Genomic DNA, 16,727 nt, shown 5'->3' on the forward strand with positions numbered 1-16,727 from the left:
AGGGATTAGTGGGTGGGGAGACGGATGAGGGATGAGGGGGAGGGGAGAGGGTTGAGGGGGAGGGGAGAGGGATGAGGGATGAGGGATGAGGGGGAGGGGAGAGGGATGAGGGGGAGGGGAGAGGGATGAGGGGGAGGGGAGAGGGATGAGGGAGGCATGAGGTGGGAGGGGAGAGGCATGAGGTGGGAGGGGAGAGGGATGAGGGGGAGGGGAGAGGGATGAGGGGGAGGGGAGAGGGATGAGGAGGAGGGGAGAGGGATGAGGGGGAGGGGAGAGGGATGAGGGGGAGGGGAGAGGGATGAGGGTGATGGGGAGAGGGATGAGGGTGATGGGGAGAGGGATGAGGGGGAGGGGAGAGGGATGAGGGGGAGGAGAGAGGGATGGGGGTGATGGGGAGAGGGACGAGGGGAGAGGGACGAGGGGAGAGGGACGAGGGGAGAGGGACGAGGGGAGAGGGACGAGGGGAGAGGGACGAGGGGAGAGGGACGAGGGGAGAGGGACGAGGGGAGAGGGACGAGGGGAGAGGGACGAGGGGAGAGGGACGAGGGGAGAGGGACGAGGGGAGAGGGACGAGGGGAGAGGGACGAAGGGAGAGGGACGAAGGGAGAGGGACGAGGGGAGAGGGACGAGGGGAGAGGGACGAGGGGAGAGGGACGAGGGGAGAGGGACGAGGGGAGAGGGACGAGGGGAGAGGGACGAGGGGAGAGGGACGAGGGGAGAGGGATGAGGGGAGAGGGACGAGGGGAGAGGGACGAGGGGAGAGGGATGAGGGTGATGGGGAGAGGGATGAGGGGAGAGGGATGAGGGTGATGGGGAGAGGGATGAGGGTGATGGGGAGAGGGATGAGGGTGATGGGGAGAGGAATGAGGGGAGAGGGATGAGGGTGATGGGGAGAGGGATGAGGGTGATGGGGAGAGGGATGAGGGTGATGGGGAGAGGGATGAGGGTGATGGGGAGAGGAGATGGTAGAGAGGGTGATGGGGAATGAGTGATGGAGAGGGATGAGGGGATGGGATAGGTGAGGGGATGGGGAGAGGGATGAGGTGAATGGATAGGGTTGATGTGAGGGTGAGGGAGAGGGATGAGGTGATGAGAGGATAGGGGGATGGGAGAGGGATGAGGAGAGGGATGAGGTGATGGGGAGAGGATGAGGGTGATGGGAGAGATGATTGAGGGAAGATGAGTATGGGGGAGAGGAGGAGGGAGAGGGATGAGGGTGATGGGGAGAGGGAGAGGGGAGGGGAAGGAGGATGTGGGGAAAGGATGAGGGTAGGTAGGAGGGAGGGGAGAGATGAGGGTGTGTTAGGAGGGTAGAATTGTGGAGGTGGGGTTTGAGGTGGGGTAGGGTTGTGAGGGAGAGGGTGAGGGTGATGGGGAGAAGGTTGAGATAGGGGATGGATGGTTGTGGAGTTTGGTGTGGGTGAGGGGTGAGCGATGTGTGTGTTTTTGGGTTGTTGTGTAGTGTGGGGAGTTTGGGTTGTGTGGGTTAGGAGGTGTGGGGATGGTGTGTGGGTTTTGTTGGTTGTTTGGGTGGGGATTTGTGGTGGGTTGTGGGTGAGGGGTGGGTGTTGGGATTGGAGTGGGGGGGTGTGGGGATTGGGTTTTGTGTTGGTGGAGTGGTTGGTTGAGGGGTGGGGTGATTGTGAGGGGTGGGTGTTGTTGGTTGTTTGGTGGTTTGAGTTGTGTGTTGAGGGATTGAGGTGGTGGGAGGAGGGTGTGTGTGGTTGGTGTTGGGTTGTTGTTGTGGAGGTTGGGAGTGGGATGTAGGGAGGTTGGATTGGTGTGGGTGAGAGGATGTTGTGTGTTGTGGATTGAGTGAAGGTGGAAGGGAAGTGGTGGAAGGAGGGGTGAGGGTGATGTGTGGGGATGGAGATTGTGTTGATAGGATGGAGAGGATGTGGGAGTCGGGATTGTGGAGGGTTAGATTTTGTGGGTTTTTTGGGGTGGGTGTGGTGGGGGAGGATTGAGGGGTGGTGGTGAGGTTGTGGGTGGAGGGGGTGGGATTGTGTGATGAAGTTGTGGATGGATGAAGGAGGGAAGGGTTAGGGGGAGGGAGAGGATAGGGGGAGGAGAGGGATGAGGGGATGGCGAAGATAAAAGAGGGAGGGAGAAAAGGGAGGAGGGAGAGGTATAGGAGGGAGAGATAGGGAGGGAGGGAAATAGGTAGAAAGATAAGGAGGAGGGAAGAGGGAGGGAAGAAGGGAGAAGAAGGGCGAGGGGAGGGAAGGGAGAAGAGAGGGAGGGATGGAGAGGGATAGGGAGGGATGGAGGGGGATAGGGAGGGATGGAGAGGGATAGGGAGGGAGGGAGAGGGATAGGGAGGGAGAGGGATAGGGAGGGAGAGGGATAGGGAGGGAGAGGGATAGGGAGGGAGGGAGAGGGATAGGAAGGGAGAGGGATAGGGAGGGAGGGGGAGAGGGAGGGAGGAGGGAGAGCGATAGGGAGGGAGAGACGGAGGGGGTGGGAAGGATAAAGAGGGGGATGGAGGGAGCAGTGCTGGTGGTGGGCAATGGGGTATTTACATCACCTCCACCGTCATTAATACCCCTGGACCTCACTGCAAAAAAATACCCTCTCATTCCTCCCCACCTCTCTCCCTCTCCCTCACCTTCCCAATATCTCTCCCTCTCCTAACTCTCTCCTTTATCCTCCCCCTCCCCTCCCATTATCCCACCTCTCCCCCTCCCACTACCCCCCTACCTCCCCTCTCACTCTCCCCCTACCTCCCCTCCCTCTCTCCACTTCACGCCCCCCCACTTCTTCCCCTCTCCCCCTCCCGCCGCCCCCTCCCCCTCTCTCCGTCTCCCCCGGTCCGTCTCCCCCCTCCCTCTCTCTCTCCCTCTCCCCCTCCCTCTCTCTCTCCCTCTTCCTCCCTCTCCTTCTCCCCCCTCCTCCCTCTCCCCCTACCTCGCCCTCCCTATCCCTCACCCCCTTCCTCCGTCCCTTTCCCCCATCCCTCTCTCCCTCCCTATCCCTGTCTCTCCCTATCCCTCTCCCCCTCTCTCCCGCCCTCCATATCACCCTGCCCCTCTCTCCCTCCTTCTCTCTCTATCCCCCTTCCTCCCTCTCTATCCTCTCCCTCCCTCCCTCTCTCCTTCCCTATACCTCATCCTCCCTCTCTCCCTCCCTATCCCCCCTCTCGCTTCCTCCCTCCCTCCCTATCCCCTTCCCTCTCTATTCTCCTCCCTCTCCTTCCCCTCCCTCCCTCCCCTCTCCCTCCCTATCCAACTCCTTCCCTTCCCTCTCCCTATCCCCCTCCCTCCCTATCCAACTCCTTCCCTTCCCTCTCCCTCCCTATCCCCCTCCTTCCCTATCCCCCTCCCTTCCTATCCATCTCCCACTCTCCCTATCCCTCTCCTGATCCCCTCCCTCTCTATCCCCCTCCTTCCCTCTCCGCCTCCCTCCCACTCACTCTACCCCTCCCTCCCTATCCCTCTCCCACCCTATCCCCCTCCCTCTCCCTCATCCCCCTCTCCCTCCCTTTCTCCCTATCCCTCCCTCTCTCCCTCCCTATCCATCTCCCTCCCTCTCTCCCTCCCTATCCCCCTCCCTCTTCCACTCCCTCCCTATCCCCCTCCCTCCCTCTTCCACTCCCTCCCTATCCCCCTCCCTCCCTCTTCCACTCCCTCCCTATCCCCCTCCCTCTTCCACTCCCTCCCTCTCTCTCTATTCCCTTCCCTCCCTATTCCCCTCCCTCCCTCCCTATCCCCCTGTCCCCATGTCCCCTCCCCTCCCCTCCCCATATGCCCTCCACCTCACCCTCCCCTTATTCCCTTCCGTCCCCTTCCCCATAACCTCTCCCCCTCCTCATATTCCCCCCATATCCACTTCACCTCCCCATATCACCTTCCACTCCCTCACCCTCTCCCTCCCCCTCACCCTCCCCATATCCCCTCCCTGTCCCCCTCCTCATATCCTCTCCCTCTCCCCATACTCTCTCCTCCTCTCTTTCCCCTCCAGTTCTATCCCCTCGCTTCCATTTCATTACCCCTCCCCTTTGCCATTCACTCCCCTCCCATTCCACCCTTTCTCCATCCATTGTCCCCCTCTCACATCCTCCTGTCTACTAGTAACTCGTGCTCTCTCTCTATTGCTCATCTTCTCTGTCACTCTCTCCCCTCTCTTTTCCCTCTCGTCTATCTCTCAATCTCCACTCTCTCTCTCTCTTCTGTGTCCCACCATCTCTCTCACCTTTATCATCTCCCTCTTTCCTCTTTCTCCATCAGTGTCTTTCCCCTCTCTTTTTCTCTCATCTCCTCCATCTCTCTCCTCTACTCCCTTCCATCTCTTTCCTCCTCCATCTAGCTCCCCACCCTCTCTATTCCCTCTCTCCATTTGTCTCTCTTCATTCTCCCCTCCACTGTTGTCTTCTCCTCTCCCTAACTCCCTCCCTCCCCCTCTTTCTCTGCGTGTCTCTCTCTCTCTCAGATCTGTCTGTCCCCCTTCTCCGCAGTCCCTCTATTCTGCTTCCTCTCTTTCCCACTCCCTCTAGCTCCACTACCTCCATGTCTCTCCCCTCCTTCTCTCTTGCCCTTCCTTCCTCTGTTTCTCTTTCATCTCTCACTCTTTCTCCTGCTCTCTTCCATTTTTTCTCTCTCTCTTCTCCTCCCTTTGTGTCTCTCTCCCAAGCCTCCCTCTACTTCACTCCTCCCTCTAACACATTATAAATCTCAGTATCTCTCCCAGTTCTTCTCCTCCCCTCTCTCCCCTTCTGCCTCTCACCCTCACTGATTCTCTAACCACTCTCCCTGCCTCTTCTCATTTATCCTTCTCTGTCTCCCTCTCTCTCTTCCTCCCTTTCCCTCTCCCCCTCCTCCCTCTCCCCCTCAATCCTCCCTATCCCTCCCCCTCTCTCTCCCCCTCTCCCTTTCGCCCTCCCTATCCCCCTCTCTCCTTCCCTATCCCCCTCCCACCCTATCCCCCCCGTCTCCCCCCTCCTCACCCCCCTCTCTCTCCCTTTCTATCCCTCTCCCTCCCACCCTCTCCCTCCTAATCCCCCTCCCTCCCTATCCCTCTCACTCCTTCTCTCTCCCTCCCTATCCCCCTCCCTCCCTCCCTCCCTCCCCATCCCCCTATCTCTCCTTCCCGTCCCTCTCTCTCTCCCTCTCACCCCCCCTCTCCCTCCCACCCCATCCCTCACCCTCCCTCCCCCTCCCTCCCTATTCCACTCTCCCTCCCTCCCTCCCCATCCCCCTATCTCTCCTTCCCGTCCCTCTCTCTCTCCCTCTCACCCCCCCTCTCCCTCCCACCCCCTCCCTCCCCCTCCCTCCCTATTCCACTCTCCCTCCCTATCCCCGTCCCTCCCTCTCCCCTGCCCCCTCTTTCTCCCCTCCCTCTCCCCCATGTCACTCCCCACCCCCACTCGCCCCCCCCCATCTCTCTCTCCCCCACTCCCCCTCTTACTCCCTCTCCCTTCCCTCACCCCCCACTCCCTATCCCTCTCCCCCTCCCTTTCTCCCTATCCCTCTCTCTCTCCCTCTCCCTCTCCCTTTCTCCCTCCCTATCCCTCTCCCCGCCCTCTCTCTCCCTCCATATCCCCCTCTATCTCCCTCCCTGTCTCTCCCTCCCCCTCTCCCTTTCGCCCTCTCTATCCCCCCTCTCCTTCCCTATCCCCATCCCTCCCTCTCTCCCTATCCCTCCCCCTCTCTATCCCCCTCCGCCTCTCTCGCTTCCTCCCTCCCCATCCCCCTCCTTATCCCCTCCCTCTCTCTCTCTCCCTATCCCCCTCCCTCCCTATCCAACTCCTTCCCTTCTTTCTCCCTCCCTATCCAACTCCCTCCCTATCCCCCTCCATCTCCTACTCTCCCTATCCCTCTCTATTCTCCTCCCTCCCTCTCCATCCCCCTCCTTCCCTCTCCGCCTCCCTCTCCCTGTACACCTCCCTCCCTGTCAAACCCTCTCTATCCCCCTCCCGCCCACCCTATCCCACTCTGTCTCCCCCCCTCCTCACCCCCTCTCTCTCCCTCCCTACCTATCCCTCCTTCCCTATCCCTCTCCCTCTATTTGGTTATTTCTTTTCTCCCGCCGATTAACGCGCCAAACAAACCCGGAAATGCGCCGGCTGCTCGAACGCTATTGGTCACCTGCTCGGAATGTATCCCCTGCCTCTGAATCCCATTGGCCGGCGGACCCGTGACGTCATTGGAATATCGGAGCGCGCCAGAATTTTCGATATTCCGCGGCTCAGAGACGGAGGAGGAGATGGGGAGAGAGATAGGATAGAGTGAGAGGCAGAGAGAGGGAATAGGGGGCTTAGAGAAAAGGGGATAGAGAGAGACAAAAGGGGAAGACACTGGGATAGAGAGAGACAGAGAAACAGGGAGAGAGAGAGAGAGAGACAGGAAGAGGTCGGGCACAGGGAGAAGGGTTGGGAATTGGATGGGATGCAGTCATTGCAGATTTTATAATTAGTTGGAATTCCTGTTGCAAGTCCCAGTCCGCGGCAAAGGTGAGTCCAATTCAGTCACTAACACTCTCCAGAACTATTCACATAAAACCATTTGTCCTCCTGTGTCCAGCTGTTTCTCCTTAGATTTTCCTGTAATTGGTTTAATTTTGGGGATCGCAGTGAAGAATGAAGCTCATTGAGACTCAGGGACAGGGACACTTGGGGATTCCGCTCGCTGCTGAGGCTCTGAAATCCCTGACCCGCTGGGAATGATCCTTCCTGAGCGGAGTTCCTTCAGGAATCGCCCTGCCCGTCCACCGTGCGGCTCGACCCTCTGACTTTGCGCCAATTTTAAACATTAATTTAAAGGGGTTAAAAATGATCCAGCCCTTTAGACTTTCCAGTAACATTTAAGGCGGGGATTTCAGAGAAACGCGGTAGTGGGGTTTTTTTTTAAAAAAAAAACAAAATCCGATTGATATTAGAGGGGGAAAGAAGGATTTTTCCAAAGGTTTGCTGGAGATTTCGGCAGGAATTGGCTGGTGCTGGAAAATGGGAATGTGAATATTCCCAAAAGCTCCTGCCTGCGTCAACTCTCCCTACACCAGGGAATGAATTGGAGCAGGAAGACTTCACCATCCTGTGCCCAAGTGACGGTTATTGAATTAAGAATGAGTTTGACTTTTTAAAGTGTGTGTTTGTGTTTTAATTTCATCTTTTTCTAGATGAGCTGTTTGAAACTGAAGGATCTCGTGAGTCCACGAATAGGAAAATGTGACACTTGGCCAGAATCGCTCAGTGAAGACAAGAGGGCAGCTCGGAAGGTAAAGGAGTTGTTAATCTGCCGATTCCTTCAATCAGTTTTATTTAGAATTAACACGGAGGGTATATAAAGCAGGTCAGATACTCACCCTCCAGATCAGTAGTTTAGTCAATAACCCGACCTTTCCCAGTATTATAGGTAATTTTGGCATCAAGCATTGTCTGTGTTTTTTTTGTTATACCTGTGGCTTCAACTGTTACAGGAACAGGAGGCCATTCAGCCCCTCTAGCCTGCTGCACAGGAACACGAAGAGGCCATTCAGCCCTTCAAGCTCGCCACTATCCAGTTAGATTCTAGCTGATGTGTCTCAAATCCATTTACCTGTCTTTGCTCCCTCAACAAAAACTGATCAATCTCAGTATCCAAAACTCCAAACTGTCTCCCAACAGCCCAGCCTTTTCCTGATTTCCACTACCCTTTGTCTGAGAAGGTGCTTCCTGATTTTTTTCCACAGCTGTTGTACAAATTTACTGTCGCTGGGTCAAAGTCCTGGAACTCCCTCCCTAACAGCACTGTGGGTGTACCTACACCACATGGACTGCAGCGGTTCAAGAAGGCAGCTCACCACCACCTTCTCAAGGGCAACTAGGGATGGGCAATAAATGCTGGCCCAGCCAACGATGTCCACGTACCATGAACGAATAATAAAGAAATCTGCCCTGCCCAGAGCTCCCTCCAGGTCTGTTCTTCCTGAATTCTGGTATTTGGGAGTAACTCTGGAGAACTGCCCCACTGCTCACACCACAGTGCAGTTCTCTGTTTAGCTGGTGCGTAACTGTTGGCAAACCCCCTAAGAACCCACCAAAATAATGAGGTAGTATGAGAGGGATTTGGAAATTGTGTCCACTGTGTTTTGATTTATTAACGAGTGCCAACTTTGAAAAGACTAGGACTAAAATGTGTACTATCTGATTGCGTGAATTATTGTGATGTACATTGTGGGGAAAAGTCAAATTGGCCTCTCACAAGCATGTGTTTTCCAACTGGCCATTTAACAGTGACTGATAATTGCAGCAAAAGTATTTGGATGCGCAGTAAATACTTTTGTGCCAAAAATTTAATTTGTTACAACAGCTTGCATTTATATAGCACCTTTTAAAGTAATAAAACATCCCAAGGTTCTGAACACAAGCGTTTTCAAACAAAGTTTGACACCGAGCCATGTAATTAGATATAGGGTAAAATTCTGTGTTGTTCCCCATGGTGAGTTGGTGTAGGGGAGTCGTTTAACCAGTTGGGAGGGTGGTGGGTGGGGACCCTGCCTTAGGATGACCTATGGGCAGACTTTCCACCCCACTACCAATCGAGGCCCTTAAATGGGCAGTTAATGCCCACTTCAGTGCCTCATCTAGTGCCACCACTGTTGGTATTAACCCAGTAGCGTCAGGGGCTAACCACAAGTAAACCCCGTGCGGGGCTGTGGTGGGTAGGTGGGGTGGTCCCTCGTTCAGAGGCACCTGGCATCAGAAATGGGGTGGCTTGCGGAGAGACGATCCCCCTGCCCCCCACGATCCCCCTGCCCTTGGCCTGGAATCCAGCGATTATCCTGGATCTCTGGTGGGTGGATTATTGGCAGCAGCAGCCTCCGTCTCCCGGCGATGCCGCTGTCAGTGGAGTTACCAGCCTCTGATTGGCTGACGGTTTTTGATGGGTGGATCTCCCATCCCCCAGGGTCCTTGCTCCTGGGCGAGCGGCTGCTACTGGCTTGAGTGGGACAAGGTGTTGTGAAAAGAGGTAACGTGGAACTTTCACTGGCTCTCCAGCTGGCAGACAAACCACCCCCACCACCTGTCACCTCCACAAGATCCCCCCCATCAGGGCCGATGGCCAAAAGCTCGGTCAAAGAGGTAAATTTTAAAGGAGAGGGGAGAAATTTAGGGGTTGAATTCCAGAGCTAAGGGCCCAAGGAGATGAAGGCACAGCCACCAATGGTGGAGTGGACTTGTCTTTGGCTAATAATACAAAGGGTAGAGTTGTTTCTCCTTGATCAGGTGATTTGTGAATCTCTTATTTTTGGTTTAGGAAAATCTCTTCATGGAACCGAAGAGGATATCACCCAAAACCCCGGTGAAAAACGAATTGACGCCGAGTGTGCTCTCGTGGCGCAAGTGCTGCACCCCAGATCGAGTTCCGGTCACTCCCGTTAAACTCACCGACAAGTTATCTCCTGAGCCCTGGTCACCCACCGCAAACCTGAAGATGCTGATCAGCGCAGCGAGTCCGGACATCAGAGACAGGGAGAGGAAGAAGGAGCTGTTCCGCCAGATTGAGAACGAGACTCTCGGAAGCGTCGGTGGTGGTGTTCAGGTACCAGGCTTCTCGCTTCACTGAGCCTGCTCGTTCCCTCTCCATCCCCCTGTTCAAATCCCACCGCCATGGCCTCTCCTCCTCCTCCAGCCTTAGCTGCTCTAGCTCTAGCTCTGGCACTTGGCCTTCCCTCCCTCCATCCCCCCCCCACCCCCCTCCCGCCATCCCCCCCCCCATTCATCCCCCTCCCCCTGCCATCCCTTCCCCTTCGTCATCCCTGCATCACCCCCCCTCACTTGAATCCTGATGACAGTAATCTACCAAAGCCTGGACTAATGACCACAGCAAACTGAGTTCAGACCCCCACCATGACAGCTGGGAAATTTAAATTTAATGATTTAAAAGCTGCTCTCAGTAATAGTGGCCATGAAACTACCAGATTGTCGTTTTAAAAACCCACCTACTACACTAATGTCCTTTAGGGAAGGAAATCTGCTGTCCTTACCTGGTCTGGCCTACACGTGACTCCAGACCCACAGCGATGTGGCTGATTCTGAACATGTCACTCCCAATGTCTCAAATTGAGCAACGGGATAGGATTAATTGATAAACTCCTACTGAGGTAGGAGGTAGCAGCCATCATAATCTGATTGAATTTTACATTCATTTTGAGGGAGAAACGAGTGCTTCCAAGACTAGTATATTAAACAAGAGCAATTATGAGGGCGTGAAAGCAGAGCTAGCTAAAGTAAACTGGCTAATGAGGTTAAGGGATAGGTCAATAGAGGTTCAGTCGCAGATATTTAAAGCGATATTTCAGAATACACAATATACATTCTAATGAGAAAGAAAAATCTAAGGGGAGGGCCGACCATCCCAGGCTAACTTAAAAAAGCTAAAGACGAAAATCAGGACAAACCCAAGCCAAGCAATTACTGTCCCATCAGTCTATTCTCCATCATCAGTAAAGTAATGGAAGGGGTCATCAACAGTGCTATCAAGTGAAACTTGCTTAGCAATAACCTGCTCACTGATGCCCAGTTTGGGTTCTGCCAGGGCCACTCAGCTCCTGACCTCATTACAGCCTTGGTTCAAACATGGACAAAAGAGCTGATCTCCCGAGGTGAGGTGAGAGTGACAGCCCCTTGACATCAAAGCAGCATTTGACCGAGTGAGGCATCAAGGAGCCCCAGCAAAACTGGAGTCAATGGGAATCAGGGGGAAAACACTCCGCTGGTTGGAGTCATACCTTGCACAAAGGAAGATGGTTGTGGTTGTTGGAGGTCAGTCATCTCAGCTCCAGGACATCAGTGCAGGAGTTCCTTATGGTAGTGTCCTCGGCCCAACCATCTTCAGCTGCTTCATCAATGACCTTCCTTCCATCATAAGGTCAGAAGTGGGGATGTTCGCTGATGATTGCACAATGTTCAACACCATTCACAACTCCTCAGATACTGAACCAGTCCACGTCCAAATGCAGCAAGACCTGGACAATATCCAGGCTTGGGCTGACAAGTGGCAAGTAACATTCACACCACACAAGTGTCAGGCAATGACCATCTCCAAGAAGAATCTAACCATCGCCCCTTGACATTCAATAGCATCACCATCACTGAATCCCCCACTATCAACATCCTGGGGGTTACCATTGACCAGAAGCTGAACTGGACTAGCCATATAAATACTGTGGCTACAAGAGCAGATCAGACACTGGGAATCCTGCAGCTGGTAGCTCACCACCTGACCCCTCAAAGCCTGTCCACCATCTACAAGGCACAAGTCAGGAGTGTGATGCAATACTCCCCACTTGCCTGGATGAGTGCAGCTCCCACAACACTCAAGAAGCTGTACACCATTCAGGACAAAGCAGCCCACTTGATTTGCACCACATCTACAAATACTGTGGCAGCAGTGTGTGTACCATCTACAAGATGCACTGCAGGAATTCACCAAGGCTCCTTCGACAGCACCTTCCAAACCCATGACCACTACCATCTAGAAGGACAAGGGCAGCAGATAGATGGGAACGCCACCACCTGGAAGTTCCCCCTCAAGCCACTCACCATCCTGACTTGGAAATATATCACCGTTCCTTCACTGTCGCTGGGTCAAGATCCTGGAACTCCCTCCCTAACAGCACTGTGGGTGCACCTACACCACATGGGCTGCAGCGGCTCAAGAAGGCAGCTCACCACCACCTTCTCAAGGGCAACTGGGGATGGGCAATAAATGCTGGTCTAGCCAGTGAAGCCCACATCTCATGAATGAATAAAAAAAACTTAATGAAAATCGTATATAATTACACAAAAACAATAGCAGGTGAGAAGATTGGAAAGACTATAAACAGCAAAGAATGACTAAAAGATTAATGAGGAAGGTAAGGTTAAGAGTATGAGAGAAAGCCAGCTGCTAATTTAAAGATGGATAGTAAGAGTTTCCATAGTTAGTTAAATTAGAAAAGAGTTAACAAAGTGAGTGTCGGTCCTATAGAAAGTGCATCTGGGGAACTGATCATGGGAAGTTGGGAGATGGCAGACAAATGAAACAGGTATTTTGCTTCAGTCTTCATCACAGTAGACACGAGTAACCTCCGGAAATAGCTGTAAATCAGGAAAGGGATGGCAGGGAGGAACTCGGAAAATTACAATCACCAAGTAAGTGGAATGAGCAAATTGTTTGGACTGCGGGCTGACAAATCCCCAGGTCTTGATGGACTTCACCCTAAGGTCTTAAAGGGAAGTGTCTAGTGAGATAGTTGGTGCATTGGTTTTAATTTTCCAAAATTCCCTAGATTCTGGGAAGGTTCCATTAGATTGGAAAATAGCGAATGTAACTCTTTTCAAAAAGGGAGGGAGACAGAAAGCAGGAAACTACAGGCCAGTTAGCCTAACATCTGTCATAGGGAAAATGTTAGAAGCTAATATTAAAGATGTTATAGCAGGGTGCTTAGAAAAATTCAAGACAATCAGGCAGAATCAGCGTGGTGTTGTAAAAGGGAAATCGTGTTTAACCAATTTATTGGAGTTTTCTGAAGGAGACACATGTGCTGTGGATAAAGGGGAACCGGTAGATGTTCTGTACTTAGATTTCCAGAAGGCGTTTGATAAAGTGCCAATCAAAGGTTATTGCAGAAAATAAAAGCTCATGGTATAGGAGTTAAGACTGGCATGGGTAGAAGATTGGTTAGCTAACAGGAAACAGAGTTGGCATAAATGGGTCTATTTCTGGTTGGCAGGATGTGATGAGTGGTGTGTCACAGATGAGCGCTGGGGCCTCAACTATTTACAATTTATATAAATGACTTGGATATTATCTAAATGGTGAGAGATTGCAGAGCTCTGAGATTCAGAGGGATCTGGATGTCCTAGTGCAAGAATCACAAGGTCAGTATGCAGGTACAGCAGGTAATTAGGAAAGCTAATAGAATGTTATCATTCATTGTGAGGGCAATTGATCACAAAAGTAGGGAGGTTATGCTTCACAGGGCATTGGTGAGACCACATCTGGAGTATTGTGTACAGGAGTGATCTTATTTAAAAAAAGATGTAAATGTGTTAGAAGCAGTTCAAAGGAGGTTTACCAGACTAATACCAGGAATGGGTGGATTGTCTTATGAGGAAAGATGGACAGGTTAGGCTTGTATCTACTGGAATTTAGAGTAAGAGGAGACTTAATTGAAACCTTTATGATCCTGAGGGGACTTGACAGGGTGGATGTGGAGAGGAAGTTTCCTCGTGTGGGAGAATCTAGAACTGGGGGGGTCACTGTTTAAAAATAAGGGGTCAGCCGTTTAAGACAGATGAGCAGAATTCTTTTCTGAGGGTATTGAGCCTTTGGAACTCTGCCTCAAAAGGCGGTGGAAGCAGAATCTTTGAATATTTTTAAGACAGAGCTAGATAGATTCTTGATTAACAAGGGGGTGAAAGGTTATCGGGGGTAGGCAGGAATGTGGAGTTGAGGTTAGATTCAGATCAGCTATGATCTTGTTGAATGGTGGAGCAAGCTCGAGGGGCTGAGTGGACTACTCTTGCTCCTAATTCGTTTCTTCATAAGAACAGCTACAAAAATGATAGTTCACATGGACTGCAGTGGTTCAAGAAGGCAGCTCACCATCACCACCTCGAGGACAATTGGGATGAGCAATAAATGCTGGCCCAGCCAGCGAAGCCCACATCCCATAAACAAATTAAAGAAAATGAGTTTGCTTCCTATTTGGTGCACAAGATGCAATGAGCAGCATATCCTTCTGGACCTGGATTATGAAATCCTGCAGCTTTACACTCAGAACTATCAGACACAGGCTATGGTGATAGGGTGAGGTGTTGACTCTTTGTGTGGGCTATCCAATTAATCCCTTCCCCATATCCATATTCACATTCCATTTTGAAATATTTATCCAATTCCCTTTTGAAAGGTATTATTGAATCTGCTTCCACCGCCCTTTCAGGCAGCGCGTTCCAGATCACAACAACTCACTGGGTAAGAAAAAATAAATAAAGAATCTCATTTCCCTTCTGGATTGGTTTGCAGTGTGGGCCATGAGAATGGGTTTGATTATCTGTGTTTCACTTCATTAATAAAAGTAAATAATCAGTAAGTTTGTGTTCATCTAACATCTTGTTTACACTGTTAAATGGATCCAAGCCAGATAGTGAAACAGGAAACAGGACTTAGATCTTTTCCTCATAGGTTTATTTACAAGATACAGTATTACAAATCTCTGCCCCTTGACTTCTAGCCCAGCGTTCCAGCAGCCTTTCTTTGTATTTGCTCTCAGTTCTTAGTCAAAGAATGACCATCACTTGTGTATGTTTAACAACATATTCAACCAGCCATTAACATGTGCTTTATATGAACCTCCTCCCATCCCTCTTCACCTCACCCTATCACCATATCCTTCTATCCCTTTCTCCCTCATGTACTTCAAAGATGTTAGATAAATACCTTCACTTCAGCCATGCCTCTGTGGTGGCGAGTTCCACATTTCCCCCACTCCCTGGGTAAAGTTTCTCCTGAATTCCCAATAGGATAGTCACTAATAAATCCAAAGTTTATGATCCCTATTTTTGGGCTCCCCACAAGTGGAAACCTTTTCTCTGTCCACCCTATCAAATCCTGCATTATTGTAAAAGCCCCCATCTGATCAGCACTGTCCTTTCTCTTCTCCGGGATGGAGAGACTCAGCCTCATCGCCCTTTCCTTATTGGCTGGAATGAGAGTTTGTGAGAAGGAAAAGCAGCTCCTGACAGACAATTGTATGGTTGTGGAGAGGGTGATGGTGGGACTCTTGAAGTACAAACAGCTTCTTTATTTTACCTACAGCTTGGTGCGATCGATGATGGTGTCACAGATGAATTTGAACAGCAGAGGCCAAGCAGAAAGCAAAAAAGCCTGGGCCTTCTCTGCCAGAAGTTCCTTGCCCGCTATCCGATTTATCCCATTTCAACCGAGAAAACAGAGATCTCCCTGGATGAAGTGGCAACTGAACTTGGTGAGCTCGTGGTGAAGGGGGACTGGGGTAAGAATGAAGAAAGTTGGGTGGGGGGAATATATTGGGCCAGATTTTTGCCGTTGGAATGGAAAATCTAACGTTTACCATTAGTTAGACCTCACCTTTCATCTCAAACCAGTTTTGCACAGTTACTGTTAGTTTGAACTGGTAGCAGCAGAGGGGAGTCTGGGATTTGAGCGAACAAGGAGTAACTAAGATTGAAAGATTAGGAAATTAACAGTGCAAGGACTGAAAGTAAAATGTTGTCCCAGCCAATCGTCATCACTCAATCAACAGCAATAAAAACCAACTATCTGGGTCATTATCACAGTGTTGTTTGGGAGTTTGTGGTGTGCACAATGGCTGGTGTGTTTCCTATATTACAACAGTGACCCATAGCTCAGACATATTTCAATAGTAGTAAAGCTCTTTAGAATACCTTGAAGTCATAAAAAATTCTATATAAATTCAAGTCTGTATTTTAAATTAGAATGGGAAGATTTAATATTAAGTAAGAAAGGAACAGTAAGAAAAACAAATTTAAAACTTTACATTTTAAAAAAATCTCTGAAGCCTTAAAACCAGAAGGGCTAAGACTCCACACTTGTAAATAGTTCATTTTTAATACTCATTATGATTGATTGACCATCATTAACTACTATCACATTGTTGAAAGGCTAGTGTTTGTGTCCATTATGCAAATACAGGAACTTCCTGCCACTCGGTGCTTGTCAATGTAAGTTTGGCCGTGCGATGCTGATTCTGTGTAGCAGCTTTTGCCTATTGACATTTAACACTGGATCTGCTTGCCTGAAGTTGCTGCACTGTTTGCAGAGAAATAACCGGTGGGCACCATTAGCCTCACTATTATTGTGACAGCAAATTCTGCAGTCACCAGGTTGGTTTATGGGGGTTTGAGCTATTGTTTAACTCTCTTGGGGTGATTCTGAATTTTACTTTTATAGGAGTGGAACGCAGACGTATTTACGACATTGTGAACGTCTTGGAGTCTCTTCAACTGGTCAGCCGGTTGGCAAAGAACCAGTATTCCTGGCATGGACTGCTCGGTCTCCAGCAGACTCTAGCCGCATTGAAGAAACGTGGAGAGCAGCACAGGTATGCAGAGCAGCTGTCCTACATCCATCACAAAGAACTAGACTTCATTGGAGAGGAAATGGAGAAGAGAGAGCCAGCCCAGGAACCTTGGACCAGCTGCCAGGAGCTGAGCAGGGAAGGAAAGTCTGTGGAGGCTGAGAATAAATCAGGTAAGACTTACTGTGCAGCCATGCAACCTGATAAAGGTTTGACTTCCAAACTCTTTCGGTTTAAACAGCAGTACCCGGCATTGCTGCTTTTATCCTGTGCAATCTCTGTCGCTGTGCACAATCTCTTAGAATTGAAATAGGAACAGGAGTCAGGGCCGTGAAACCTGCTTCATCATCCAATGAGATCCCACTTGATCTTCAACATCAGCTCCACTTTCCTGCCCAAGTCCCATATCCACTGATTCTCTTTCTGTCTCACATCTGCCTGCTTCACTGAGTATTTCCAGCATTTCCTGAATTTACTTCAGATTCCCAGCGTGTGCTTTATTTGCTTTACTTTTGTGACTGAAACATATAAGATGTAGGAGCAGAAGTAGGCCATTCAGCCCATCAAGTTTGCTCTGCCACTCAATGAGATCATGGCTGTTCTGATAATCCTCAACTCCACTTCCCTGCCTTTTCCCCATAACCCTTGATTCCCTTACTGATTAAAAACCTGTCTATCTCAGCCTT

At 50.9% G+C, this 16,727-nt stretch overlaps 1 protein-coding gene across 2 annotated transcripts in view; it reads left to right on the forward strand.

Moving 5' to 3' along the window:
- The first annotated feature begins 6,308 nt into the window (after positions 1-6,308).
- The window catches only part of LOC121293238 (transcription factor E2F7-like), a 36,330-nt gene continuing 25,911 nt past the window's right edge, over positions 6,309-16,727 (forward strand). For both annotated transcript variants that reach the window (XM_041216095.1, XM_041216096.1), the window contains exons 1-5: positions 6,309-6,448; positions 7,114-7,212; positions 9,234-9,518; positions 14,781-14,949; positions 15,915-16,214. In XM_041216095.1, the coding sequence (XP_041072029.1) occupies positions 7,114-7,212; positions 9,234-9,518; positions 14,781-14,949; positions 15,915-16,214 (853 nt within the window). In that variant the 5' untranslated portion in view covers positions 6,309-6,448. The remainder of the gene's footprint in view (positions 6,449-7,113; positions 7,213-9,233; positions 9,519-14,780; positions 14,950-15,914; positions 16,215-16,727) is intronic.

The sequence above is a fragment of the Carcharodon carcharias genome, chromosome 21, assembly GCF_017639515.1.
Source record: "Carcharodon carcharias isolate sCarCar2 chromosome 21, sCarCar2.pri, whole genome shotgun sequence".
In the NCBI taxonomy this organism is placed as follows: Eukaryota; Metazoa; Chordata; class Chondrichthyes; order Lamniformes; family Lamnidae; genus Carcharodon; species Carcharodon carcharias.